The following is a 14,552-nucleotide window of genomic DNA, read 5'->3' on the forward strand; positions in this document are numbered from 1 at the left end:
TTAAGAGGTCTTGTTCTTTATTGGTCTCCACTATTGAGCTAAAATTTTGAATCAGAACACAGTCTCAAAGCTGTCAAACAATACTATGCTCCTGCTCAAGACTGTTATTTCAGTAACTGACAATCCCAGACCCGTACCCATGTCCAGGACATATAACTCCATCTGCTAGAAACACTTAGTTTTATATTCTATACATGCACATGTCCATATTAAGTTACCTAAGGCTAAGCTCTTCAGAACAAAGTTCATTACATAGCATTTAAATGAGAGATCATGTAGACAAAACAGAATGTAGCATCTGAATAACTATTTCCTGCCACTAGATAGGTTAAGCAAGAGAGCTTGTAAAAATAAATAGCAATCTGTAGCCAATATAATTATTTACACAGCAAGTTAAATTAACCTGTATGCATAGTATTTTATTACAGTTATCATGGAAAACATTTATCCCTGGTGCAAATCCACTAGTGTTACTTGTGGTGAACCATGGCTAGCTTGGCCCCATTATTCCTGAAAATTCCAAATGATTCATGTGTAGCAGTGGTGTCCAAACTTTTTTCAAAGAGGGCCAGATTTGATGAAGTGAAGGACCATAAGGGCTGACCAAAGTTGTTGACCACAGGGGCCAGATTAAACTGACCGGTGGGCTGATTAGGCCCCCCGAAACAGACTTTGTACACACCTGATGTATAGGAAACCAGTTTTCCTGGTAGTTCTTTATACTTCACATTAACGTACTAATTAGCAGCAGGCTGCTTAGTTAAGTTACACTGACCACATCTGCACTTCACAGTAAACTAGAACCATGGTTTACTGTGCATGAATCAATTACACCTGCTCTTCTCTCCCATAGTGCTGGGGAGAAACAAACCATGGTCTCTGGCTTAGCACTACATAAAACCCAGGGATCATTATTTGTTTCACTCAAAACCACTGCAGTCAGCGGGGCATGAACAGGATAGCTTACCAACACAGAGATTGTTGATGGTAACTGAAAAGGAGATGGGAGAAGCAGCAGGGAGGTCAGTGAGAATCAGATTTGTCCTGATGCAGAACTTGCACTGCACCAACCCGTCAGTTGTCTTGACCCTCCATGCAGTGACCTCCACATTGGGAAGCCAGGTAAGCAGCACCAAACCACTTTGAAGGCTACTGCTGCTCTAAACAAAGCATGATGATAAGCCAGGTTTTGTACTTGGCTGGTCAAGAATAAACCATGAGCCCTGGTTCAGACATATTGTTATGCCAGGGATTTAGGTTTGCATCCTCTATGCATTAGCAGGGAATGGAGCAAGACAGCCCAGATTGCTATGTTCACAACAAACCTTTAATTATGGCTTACTGTGATGTGCAAACTGAGCCTGTATCATAGCTGTCAACTTTTTCCATTTTTAAGTGAAATTCCCTTATTCCAAATAGGATTGACAGCTATGGCCCTGTATATTCATTATAAACCCTACATTTCCACTGGGCCTTAAAAAAGAATCTGAAATGTCTTAGAAATCATTCTTAGTCAGTCAAGCTTTCAAAACACTCCTGTGAGGTAGGCTAGTTCATCACCCCCTATTTTACAGATGGGGAAACTAAGGCACAATGTGGTGCAGCTACAACCCTATACCCACTTAACTGAGAGAATGAATTACATATAGAAATGAGCTTCTGTTTGTGAATTGCCCTTCTTTGTACAATCCTGCACATGTGCAAAATATTGCAGCATGGGGAGAAATCAGGACCAGCGCACAAGGTTACATACACAACTGGTTGGTTAATGTTGTCAGTTCTGACAAGCTTCTAATATCTGTTGAGGGATGTGGAGATTAATTCCAGGGTTCCCCTTTGTCCTTTCTTACCACTTCAAACAAGGATCTCTGGAGTGGGGTACCTATATATTGCAAATGTATCTGATACTTCTCTGCTCCATTTCCTGCATGGTTCCCAGCTTTTTATATCCCCCTCTTAATATTTACATGGGAGTCTTCATTATATATTTCCTCCTTTAAGAAAAGCCCAGAATTATTGTCTATAAAAAATTTCCTCTGTATGTGTTCCTATGTGTGCGTATTACATAACTGAAGATAGCATTTCCTACATCTGACAAAAATGAGCCCCCAAAATGTCATGTTGCAACAACCCTGTTCACCTTTAAGGCACCACTCTTTGCTGTTTTTGCATTCAGAATGAGCTTCAGGTTCATATTTCCAGTGTTATTTATCTCTAATTCAAATAAATAAGAAAAAACCAGAGTACCAAAATGTAGAGCTTTGTGGGCCATGCCTAAACCTGATCCTTACGTTGCAAGAAATAATCCTTTATGTTCACCTAGGCAGCCCTACTCCCCAAAAAGACAATAACATTTAGTCCACTGAATGCCTAGAAGATCTATAACCCCTGACTGAATTTGTTCCCATGTACAGGGAACATTATAAAGATGTGGGGGGGGGGTAACTTTCCTCCTGCAACATAAAGGAGTTTGTGAGGAGGGAAGAAAGATAAAAAGTGCTTGTGGAAATACACTGGGATACCCAGCTATCATGTGCAACCTCACTTGTAAAAGCAGCCTTCTTAAACAGCATCCTAAGAAACCTGCTGTTTTCAAGACGGTTTCAGTCACCATATGAAGCCCCTTTTTCTTATCAGGCAGATTAGCTTGGGTGGTTTGTCCATAGTAGTTGCAAAACAAACCCTACAGGTGTCAGCTTGCTGCCCCTTATAATAAAAACCACCACATTCCCCATAAGGGTGTAGCAGTTTCCCTTGATTTCAACATTTCATAGCAAACTCCAAATCTACTCCAGATCCCTTTTAAAAGTGTAGATCCGGCCATCCTTTTGCCAGCATCCACTTGTAAAAGACACATGCAGTGACTGAGATCCAAAGCCAACAGGTGGATGTTTTCAAGTATGAAAGTCAAGACTATCAAAAATTAACAAAGGAATGGGAAGCCTAAATTAACTGGCACAGGTGAACGGTCTCCAAATAGCATTGTGTGTTGCAGTGCCTCCTTTCCAACACACATTCCAAAGGTGCAACAGGACGGGATTGCTTTATCTCTCAGAGGCCAAAAAGCCTCAAAAATCACAATAGTCTTTAAAGTATCTCCTGGGAAAATCACTGCCTTAGCATATTCAGCAAAAGACAGACCAGTATATTAAATTAAAAAATATATAGGTGCCTGGAAATATTACTCTGGAGTATTTGTCAATGGCGTGTGTGTTTTGCATGATACGGAGGCTAACATGTCCCTTCAGCCCTTTCTTCCTTGAGGAGTTAGACTCATTATTCAGGGCCAAATGGACCACCATCTTGTCTTGCTTATCCTCCTCAGCCACCATCTGGCCTCTTGGGTACCCTTCTAGGCTATTGGTATCCGATTCACTGTAAATACCATCCAGCATCATAGTTTTTGTAGAAGGTATTCCACACGTGCATGGGAACTGAGAAAAGAGAACAATAAAAAGCAGATGAAAACTCAGGCATTGCAAAAACAGAACAGGGGACAAAAATTAGACCTTGATTTTATACAGAAAATGCATTAATGTTGCAACTGAAAATCGTATTCTCTTTTTCTGCAGTTTCCCAAAGTTATTATCAAGACACACTAAACCCATACAGGTGTACTATCCATCTGCTCATGAAACCCTGTATGGGTTAAGCAAAGGGGAATTCAGGGTGGAAAATATTATTTGTGTGACATAAGGTAACAATAAGTTTTAATTCTGAAATTTTGCATCCATTTGGACTTACATTTCCTTGCCGTAAAGGTGCAATACCAATTGTATTGAAGTAAAGGTGCAATACCAATAGTGGAGATCCTTTAACTACCATATTTTTCTTATTTTCTGGAAGTCTGCAGCTCAAAATTTGATTGAAAAATAGCTGAAGATAAAGACAACCTTTCTTTTTATACAGTAACACTGACTTACATAAATGACTGTAGAACTCAGAATGGTGATCACACAAATTATACTTTTCCTTTTTCTACAATTAACAACAATATATGAGTCTCCATAAAAGCAAGGTAAAGGTAAAGGACCCCTGGATGGTTAAGTCCAGTCAAAGGTGACTATGGGGTGCAGCGCTCATCTCACTTGAGGCCAAGGGAGCCAGTGTTTGTCCAAAGACAGCTTTCTGGGTCATGTGGCCAGCATGACTAAACCACTTCTGGCGCAACTGTGACGGAAGGCAGAGTGCACAAAGCCTTGTTTACCTTCCCACCGCATCAGTACCTATTTATATACTTGCACTGGTGTGCTTTCAAACTGCTAGGTTGACAGAAGCATCTCATCCTCATCATCAAGAGGGATGCAGGTGGTGCTGTGGTCTAAACCACTGAGCCTCTTGGACTTGCCGATCGGAAGATTGGTGGTTTGAATCAGCACAATGGGGTGAGCTCCGTTGCGCCATAAATGCACAGCAGCCTGGACCCAACTCTATTCACACAAGTGGCAAACACTACAACTAATCAGCTTCAGATGAGGATGTGTATCCCCATCGGCATTAAATGATATTTCAAGCCAGCTGACTGGGGCCCTAGGTGAACATTGTGTGGTTCAGCTGCAGATCCACCTGATCAGATTCACGTTGTCTGTATGTGTGGATCTCTGGTTTGCTTGTTTAATTGTGGGAAAGATGCATGAGCTACCCCTTTGCACTTGACATGGAAAGTGCAAATGGGATGCATATGTCATTCATGCATCTGTTCCGGCCCCTTAATTAATAATTAATTATAAAATTATAATTAATTAAGGTCATTTATGAGCTCTCTTCAGTAGCAGGAGTCTCAGGGCAGGGTGCAATTCAGAAGACACAATGAAAGTATAAAAGCAAAGCTACAGAGTTCACAGAAGCCACAACTTCTGTGTAACGCAAGAGGCCCGTCTATATTTTGTATTGCAAGCGTCTAGCTCCTACTATTATATTGGCTGAATCCAGTTTTGAAATGCGCACCTGACTGGTCAGGGCTTCGTCGTGATTCATGAGGAGTACCTAAAAACAATGCAGCAAACACAGGGAAATGCCATACTGAATTTCCCCCTTCTTACCCTCCCTATATTGTCTTTGCCAAAGTCCCAGGTTGCAGACTTCCCCAGTTCTGATCTTAGTTTCCTTCCCTCTGTTGTTCCTACTATCACCAACTCCTGCTTTTGTGGTGTCAGGGATTCGGAGTCAGCTTGCATGCTCTAGACAAAAATTGTTCACACACACAGACACACAAGGGTCAGTTTTCCTCATTCGCATTCACTAGCCCCTAATATATTAGTCAGGTGTGCAGGAAGTGCTTCTCACCTTTTCTCGTAGCTTCCTCTGCTTTCGCTCTTGCACAGTGGTCAGGTAGTTCACAGCTGCGTACTCTATCACCGAAAGGAAGACGAACACAAAACTGACCCAGAGGTAAATGTCCACAGCCTTGATGTAGGAAACTCGAGGCATGGAGGCATTGACACCCGTGATGATGGTAGACATGGTCAGCACCGTCGTGATCCCTGAAAAGGCCCCACACAAGTGTTAAGAATTGGGTTTAATTTCAGCCAGGTCTCATAGCCACAGAACCTGTTTTCAAAAAAACTGTTGCTCAGTGTGGTACATGTGAAGTGATAATGAACAGAATCTGCTTGAGGGTGTGCAGACATCCTCACCACTAAGCAATCACAGACAGACACCAGGCACACTGTGTTCAGTGGAAGAACTTGCAGGAAGGAACACTGGACCCCCTGGACTATTTTAGAATTAAATTACTGTCAACAAGCATCTATTATGAAGCTGAGCTTAGTTTCAGTGTTAATCATTGGGTCTTAGTCTCTCCCCATTTTAGTTTGGAGAATACAGTAATTCAAGAATGAGAAACCTTTTGACCTCCAAAAGTTACTGGACTGCAACTCCCATCCCATCAAAAGCAAGTGTGGTATAATGGTTAGTGTGTTGAACTACAGCGTGGGAAGCCAGGGTTCGAATCTCCTGAGTGACTTTGGGCCAGTCATTGCCTAACCTTGGTGGGGATTAAATGAGGTGTGGGGAGAGCCATGTACACCACCTTGAAGAGCTACTTGGAGGAAAAGGTGAAATATACTGTAAATGCAATAAACAAACAATCCTTACTGACCACAGGTCATGATAGTTGAAGCTGCTGAGAATTAAAGCCCAACAACAAATGGGGGATGACAGCTTCCCTGGCCCTGCAGTAATTAGACTCTGCCTCTCACGCAACTTAGGTCCATTAACTCCAATGAGTCTACTCTGAGTGTAACTTGCTCATAGGGGCTCTGTAGTTTTCCTTCCCTTGTATCCAGCTCTGCCGTCCTTTATAAAAGTTGAGAATCACTCACCTAACGATACTCTAGCCGGCACAGCCCTGCGATCAATCCAGAATGACACCCAAGATAGCATGACCATGAGTGTGGCTGGAAAATATGTTTGCAGCAAAAAGAAAAAGATGTGGCGACGTAACGTGAAGTTAATGTACAAGCGATTGTACCAACCTATTAGGGAGAAAATGGCAACTATTAAAAATGTGTGGTAGGTCTCCTTATGGCGGTATGAGCAATAATCAGGTGAGACATAGTATGTAATACAGAGATAAAAGTCCAGCAAAGGGAGGGCGGGGATAAAGGATGGTTCTGAAAGTACAAAAATAGAAGAACAGAAAAAAAGACAAGGAAGAAATATTAATATTATATACTATTACAATGGTACCTCAGGTTAAGTACTTAATTCGTTCTGGAGGTCCATACTTAACCTGAAACTGTTCTTAACCTGAAGCACCACTTTAGCTAATGGGGCCTCCTGCTGCCGCCGCGCTGCCGGAGTACGATTTCTGTTCTCATCCTGAAGCAAAGTTCTTAACCTGAAGCACTATTTCTGGGTTAGCGGAGTCTGTAACCTGAAGCGTATGTAACCTGAGGTACCACTGTATATAGATAACACTTTCTCTGTGTGATTAAATTTAAAGAATTCATTTTGACTTCGGAACAAGTTTCTATTCTCATTTTACAAATGTGGAGCGAGACTGAGAGTGACTTTGCCAAAGGATTTACACAGTGAGGTACTTAATACTGTTAGTATTAAACTACCATATAAAATGACACTTTTGTTCCTTAACAGCAGGTTGGGGATCATTAACATATACACAGAGTGCCTTTGTGCTTGTGGAAATTACGTATTATCTTAGAAAATCGCACAGTTTTTGGTAAATTTAGTACCATCCACTGATCTCCAGTATTTTCACACCTTTTTTGCATTTCCACATTGAAGCCTACATTATATAGAACGTGCGGATGATTTTAAAATGGCTTGCTCATGCTTTGATTGCATCCACGCATGCAAATAGCATAAGAAAGTTTCAAAGGTGCTTATTAAGGCCAGACTAGAGAATAAAAAAGAGACACTTGAATGCAAATCCATCAACATGCAGAGTCTGACCCTTAGTATTATGCTCAATGATTTTTATATACTCACAGAGAGCAGACAGTGTTTGTGGTATAGTTTTTAGAGTATTGGACAAGGGTTGGAGAGTTCCAAGTTGAAATCTCTACTCAGCCATGATGCTCACTGGATGACCTTTGGCCAGTCACTATCTCTCAGCCTAACTTACCTCATAATATTATTGCGCAGATAAAATGGGGATGGGCAAAGCTTTGAATCTTGCCCTTCAAAGAAAGGCAGGATGATGGTGATGGTGATGATGATGATCAAAAGACAGAAAAGGGGCTAGTGAAATTTTATTGGCATTTCACCAGGCAAACTTGTGAGGCTGAGTTATAAGTGTGGCAGGCATTTAGAAGAGGATTAGAAAGAAAACCTGATACCAGTGCTACTATAGAAAGCGAGTCTGGAGGTTGTATGAAATTTTTGTATCAAGAACTGAGACAAGGAGATTTTCTCATCTGTTTTTAGAGATTCATTCCCATTTTTCCAGTACAGCATCAAATCTTCATCTGTGTAAGCATCTGTGGAGGGTAGTGATGGGACAAAAATAATATTACATTTATAGGTCAACAGCAAAATAGTAAAATAGTCAGATGAATCAATGGCTTAATGTGAGAGGGCAATAAAATAATCTGTTGTTTTTTAAATATATAATGGACCTGGGTGCTGGCTGGTACTGATACTAATCTCCTGTATTTTTATCTTGTGAACCGCCCTGAGATCTTCAGATGAAGGGTGGTATATAAACAATAATAATCTCACATAACTAAACTGGGGTTCTTAAGAAAACAGGCAAACATTGGACAGAGGAGGAGAAAGTATTATTACACATACATGCTTGATTAGTATACCTCTACTCTCAAACTTAAAAAAGGTTTATGCAGCAATCCTACATGCATTTATTCAGAAGTAAATCCTGTAAACTCAGTGGGATTCACACTCAAATCTGCATAATCCTATGCACATTTACCCAGAAGTAAATTCACTCTTTTCAGTTGGGGTTATTCCCAAGTAGGATTGGGTGAATCTGTCAATTTTGGCTTCTCTCTGTTTCTCATTATCACAGTTTTAAGTTATACACATCATTAAGAGTTTACTATTAATTTCTCACAATATACACAGTTTTGTATGCAATTTCTTTATATATTCCTTATATAAGCATTTTTGGAAGGAATTTTGGTATGTTATTTTCACTCATATATAAACTCATATATGCAACTTTGTACAGATTTCCTGGCTAAAGAATGCTTTGCAAAATTTAGAGAAGTGCGAATCTCAAAGGATGGCTGCGTTTCAGTGATGATGAGATAGGTTCTCCTTCAAATGCAAACTAAACCGAATTTCTCCCTATTCCTACTTCCAAGTAGCCATACATAGGATTGTAACCTTAAGCTTCTGTCCCTCTCCTTCAAGGACTTTGGGAATAACAAAGCTATAAGTGTGGTGTGCTTGGGATCTTTTATACTTTTTTAAAAAACCGAAACTGTAATTTTAAACATTGCACACTACCCTGAGTGTTACTTTTGTTCCAGATGGGTGAGACATGCACACATGCATGCATACATACATAAAAATTGTTAATTCTCAGCACTCTCACCAGATGACAGTTCCCAGGATTCTTTGCACAGCAGCCATGAGAATTGCACTGTTATAGAAACAGTATCATTTGTAGTGTACATATACACAAAATTGTTGGAACATGGCATGGCTAAACGGTAATACTAAATAGGGTCTTGCTGTATATACCATGAGTGGTGAACTGTTTTTCAGCCAGAGGACACACAAATGTAAATTTTATGGTTCACAGAGCAATTAAGCCTCTTCCAGAGTCAGGGGTGCTCAGCATTAACATCTGCATAATTGAAACATGCCTTTTCCACCTCCTAGACTCCACGGTCTGCAGGATGTTCCATTGGTTGCCCCTTGGTTACAGTGACATAGACATTTACCTAGACATATATCCAGTCTCTGATATGCTGGATTCTATGCTTGATCAGCTCTTATATGACTACATTTATTGACTTGTGGTGCACAGTCATCGGCAGATCCTATGGATCCTATGTTCACTTTAACATGCACACTTCAAACAAATCCACAAGGAATTGTGTAGACATCTAGGAAAACATTGCAGATAGAAACATGAATGCCACATACAGCTTTCGAGCTCCAGAGTACAAGTCTGCGAATCCAGCGGAAATCGGCTGAAGTCCATGTTGCACATGGCTGTAACTGTGATCCTAGAAATTCCAAAAAGAAAAGTCAGTTTTGCTAGGTAGGGAATAGGACTGAGTCACAGGTGCAGGGAAAATATAGGAAGATAGTACCTTCCCCAATCTCCATACTTGGGCAGGCTTCAAGTTGTAATTGATTCAACTGGTAGATTAATAAAATTACAGTGTAATTGCAGATTAATTAATGGAGTTGAGATAACCAGGATCACTGTGGAGGCCACATGCACTAGGTTTTTCTCCTTCTTTCAGGTATTATATTAATTCCTGTTTTGCCACATGCTATGCAGAGGAAGGTAAACAGCGTTTCCGTGTGCTGCTCTGGTTCGCCAGAAGCGGCTTAGTCATGCTGGCCACATGACCCGGAAGCTGTCCGCGGACAAACACCGGCTCCCTCGGCCTATAGAGCAAGATGAGCGCACAACCCCAGAGTCGGTCATGACTGGACCTAATGGTCAGGGGTCCCCTTTACCTTTACCTATACAGAGGAACAAGGGCTCCTGAGTGTGTTAGTTAAAACGCCTGTCAGATATTAACCATCAAATATTGTTATTACATTGTAGAGCTATTCCAAGATATTTCTGGGCAAACAATACAGTGCTGTTCACATTGAGCTAATTGGTGCGCTTTTCACCTCATACTATAGAGCACATGGCCATCCGGGAACACCCGCAGCATGATGTTGTCAGTGGTTGTGTCATGAATGAAGGATCTCTTTGAGTGAACGAAGAAGACATCTGGCACCCAGATCTTCTTCACCAGCCTCCCATCGAAAGTCATGCTTTTGTTAGTATGACTGGGAAAGGAGAGGCGCTCATCCTTCCAGTAATGCCTCAGGTACAGTGTCATCGTAAAGTCCTGCAACAAGAGGAAGAAAAAGGGGAGATAATGTGTCTTGCGGTTTATGCTCCACACATGTGAAAAAATGAGTAGAATGGATGAGGAAAAAGTCCAAATTATGTATCCACTGCTGAGGTACGGAATCACTGTTTGTCATTAGCAGCATGCCAGAGGACTGAAATGCTTTTCTTGTCCTCCTCACTTGTTTACCAGTTTATGAACACATAACACACGTAGCTGCTTCTTTGTTTAAAGTCAATCCTATAATGATATCTCTATCCGTGTTAATCTCATAATGATATTAGTTGTAAGAAATAAGTAAAAGTCAAGAGTGGGACACCTTACCTTTACCTGGAAGCAAAATATGGGGTTTTTTTCCTGACTAGGCACAGGTAATCAAACCTTAATTGAAAATTACATACCATATCAACCTCAGAAATACTGTCCAAACTTTCAACCTGCACGTCCACCCCGACAGGAATAGCAGGGCCTGTGACAGAGTGAAATTGAACTATTAGAAACTACCTATTATAAAAAAAACTATTATTATACAAATATTTACATAAAATTGTCATTAAATATGCCATATGAAACCATACAGTACCACACCATATAAATATATTATTAATACCTTAACTATTAATATCTATCTTCAGCATTTCATAAACATCCTTTAAAAAACTTGTTGTTGTTGTTTAGTCGTTTAGTCGTGTCCGCTCTTCGTGACCCCATGGACCAGAGCACGCCAGGCACTCCTGTCTTCCACTGCCTCCCGCAGTTTGGTCAGACTCATGTTTGTAGCTTCGAGAACAGTGTCCAACCATCTCGTCCTCTGTCGTCCCCTTCTCCTTGTGCCCTCCATCTTTCCCAACATCAGGGTCTTTTCCAGGGAGTCTTCTCTTCTCATGAGGTGGCCAAAGGATTGGAGCCTCAGCTTCAGGATCTGTCCTTCCAGTGAGCACTCAGGGCTGATTTCCTTAAGAATGGATACGTTTGATCTTCTTGCAGTCCATGGGACTCTCAAGAGTCTCCTCCAGCACCATAATTCAAAAGCATCAATTCTTCGGCGATCAGCCTTCTTTATGGTCCAGCTCTGACTTCCATACATCACTACTGGGAAAACCATGGCTTTTACTATACGGACCTTTGTTGGCAAGGTGATGTCTCTGCTTTTTAAGATGCTGTCTAGGTTTGCCATCGCCTTTCTCCCAAGGAGCAGGTGTCTTTTAATTTCGTGACTGCTGTCACCATCTGCAGTGATCATGGAGCCCAAGAAAGTAAAATCTCTCACTACCTCCATTTCTTCCCCTTCTATTTGCCAGGAGGTGATGGGCCCAGTGGCCATGATCTTCGTTTTTTTGATGTTGAGCTTCAGACCATATTTTGCGCTCTCCACTTTCACCCTCATTAAAAGGTTCTTTAATTTCTCCTCACTTCTGCCATCAAGGTTGTGTCATCTGCATATCTGAGGTTGTTGATATTTCTTCCGGCAATCTTAATTCCGGCTTGGGATTCATCCAGCCCAGACTTTTGCATGATGAATTCTGCAGATGAGTTAAATAAGCAGGGAGACAATATACAGCCTTGTCGTACTCCTTTCCCAATTTTGAACCAATCAGTTGTTCCATATCCAGTTCTAACTGTAGCTTCTTATCCCACATAGAGATTTCTCAGGAGACAGATGAGGTGATCAGGCACTCCCATTTCTTTAAGAACTTGCCATAGTTTGCTGTGGTCAACACAGTCAAAGGCTTTTGCATAGTCAATGAAGCAGAAGTAGATGTCTTTCTGGAACTCTCTAGCTTTCTCCATAATCCAGCGCGTGTTTGCAATTTGGTTTCTAGTTCCTCTGCCCCTTCGAAATCCAGCTTGCACTTCTGGGAGTTCTCGGTCCACATACTGCTTAAGCCTGCCTTGTAGAATTTTAAGCATAACCTTGCTAGCATGTGAAATGAGTGCAATTGTGCGGTAGTTGGAGCATTCTTTGGCACTGCCCTTCTTTGGGATTGGGATGTAGACTGATCTTCTCCAATCCTCTGGCCACTGCTGAGTTTTCCAAACTTGCTGGCATATTGAGTGTAGCACTTTAACAGCAGCATCTTTTAAAATTTTAAATAGTTCAGCTGGAATATCATCACTTCCACTGGCCTTGTTATTAGCAGTGCTTTCTAAGGCTCATTTGACTTCACTCTCCAGGATGTCTGGCTCAAGTTCAGCAATCACACTACCTGGAGTATACGTTTTAAAAAACTAAAGTCCTTAAATATACCTATTAATATGATCTCACAAAAATTTCCAAAATATACTATGTAACTGAATATATTAAGCTTTCTATAGCTGCATAGAGTCTAGCTCAAAATTGGATATACTACAACAATGGAATTGCAGGACTCCCATTTATTTATTTTTTCCTGCTTTTGTTTTGGATATAATTACATATCTGACTGCTTCCAAGTGTCAGCTAATTGTAGAAACTGCTAATAATATTCCTAGAAGAAGAGTTGTTAGCACAGTGCTTTAAATTGCCATACGCATTTGACTTTTGTAAAGTCTACGTCAGGGGTAGGCAACCTAAGGCCTGTGGGCTGGATGTGGCCCAATTGCCTTCTCAATCCAGCCCGCAGACGGTCCAGGAATCAGCATGTTTTTACATGAGTAGAATGTGTCCTTTTATTTAAAATGCATCTCTGGGTTATTTATGGGGCATAGGAATTTGTTCATATTTTTTTCCAAAATATAGTCCGGCCCCTCACAAGGTCTGAGGACCGGCCCCCTGCTGAAAAAGGTTGCTGACCCCTGGTCTACATCCTGACATCACACACAAATCACATAGTGTTTATGTTCAAGCATAGTGGAAAGATTTTTTTAAAAAGAGTATCCTGCTGAGTAGTAGTATAAAATAGCAGGAATCATTAAAAAAAAACTACAGCCATGGTGAGCACTTTTTATAGAATCAAAAACAACACAAATCCAACAGCCTCAAGCCCTGCCTGGGTGGGTTTAGAAGGTTGTCCATGCTGCAGACCATACTGTTGAATTAAGCATCTGGTGATGAGTCACAGGAAGATGTCAAGAGATTTCTGATCTCGCTAATCCTTGCGGTCATAAGAGAGCTGCTAGGTTTTTAATCCTGTCTCTGCTTCCAACTAAACTACACAGTGGTAGAAGGGGGAGGTCGGGGGGGGGATGCTGCTCCAGATGATTAGTTAAATTCGTCACCAACTAACACTATAGAAGGGGAAACAAAATAAAACTCTGACGTCCAGGAAATAAAGGTTGGGGAAGGGCAGTGGCGTAGCGTGGGTTGTCAGCACCCGGGGCAAGGCAAGTAATTTGCACCCCCTAACCCGTGGATTTGCGCCCCATAACGCCCAGATGTTGCGCCCGGTGCGGCCGGCCCCCCCTGCACCCCCCATGCTACGCCACTGGGGAAGGGAACAGAAATGGAAAACCCTGAAAGTATCTGTTAGAGATTCTAGGATGCAATGCATGAGGAATGTCTCTTACACAAGTCCCTATCAAATGAGCAGCTGGGGGTGGCAGTAGGCGCTGCCTGGTGATTGGGAAGCTTATTTTGCCTATGGCCCCCAGTCTTAGCTTGCTTGGTTTCTCTCTCATAGTAAATATAAAGCAGGGATGGGGAGCATATTTCCCTCGCAGGCTGAATTCCCTAGAGGGGACAACTCCACAGGGTAACTGCAACTTCCATCTATTTCAGTAGGGGTTGTGTGAGAGACATTCTCACTGATAACTTTGCTCCCTGCTTCCATCAGTTCAAACTTTCGTCTGCTTTTTAATGTGTGAAATTTTGTTGCTTGCTTGAGCCTGTTCAGGACTCCTTCAAGTGACCTACTGTATTTATTGAGCATTCTTCCTGATTTGCTTGCACAAAGCTTACAGGGAGGGTAGATTCCTTTTGATTTGATTGCAGGGAAGTGATACGGCAATGAGCATTCATCCTGATTTGCTTGTGGGACATTTACAAGATTTTCTATTAATCACTCTTCGTTCCACACTTTTCATTGCATTACTCTGTTACTTTCTTAGAGGAAAAGAAGTCAA

The 14,552-nt window shown here is 41.5% G+C and overlaps 1 protein-coding gene and 1 long non-coding RNA gene across 4 annotated transcripts in view; one reads left to right on the top strand and one right to left on the bottom strand.

Annotated features, from left to right (window-relative positions):
• The window catches only part of LOC310840838, a 387,462-nt gene that overhangs the window by 344,483 nt on the left and 28,427 nt on the right, over positions 1-14,552 (top strand). The gene's annotated exons all lie outside the window — the stretch shown is intronic.
• LOC310842306 (gamma-aminobutyric acid receptor subunit rho-2) overlaps positions 1-14,552 on the bottom strand; it is a gene marked incomplete at its 5' end in the record, with an annotated part of 23,206 nt that continues 8,654 nt past the window's right edge. Inside the window, 8 exons of one of the 3 annotated variants that reach the window (XM_083734026.1) lie at positions 1-3,434; positions 5,043-5,180; positions 5,287-5,483; positions 6,324-6,476; positions 7,803-7,943; positions 9,577-9,659; positions 10,285-10,508; positions 10,913-10,980. In XM_083734026.1, coding sequence (XP_083590152.1) covers positions 3,126-3,434; positions 5,043-5,180; positions 5,287-5,483; positions 6,324-6,476; positions 7,803-7,943; positions 9,577-9,659; positions 10,285-10,508; positions 10,913-10,980 — 1,313 coding nt within the window. In that variant the 3' untranslated portion in view covers positions 1-3,125. The remainder of the gene's footprint in view (positions 3,435-5,042; positions 5,181-5,286; positions 5,484-6,323; positions 6,477-7,802; positions 7,944-9,576; positions 9,660-10,284; positions 10,509-10,912; positions 10,981-14,552) is intronic. The other 2 variants (XM_083734027.1, XM_083734028.1) reach the window with 2 other exon arrangements.

The sequence above is a fragment of the Podarcis gaigeae genome (assembly GCF_964106915.1).
Source record: "Podarcis gaigeae genome assembly, chromosome: 3".
NCBI lineage: Eukaryota > Metazoa > Chordata > Lepidosauria > Squamata > Lacertidae > Podarcis > Podarcis gaigeae.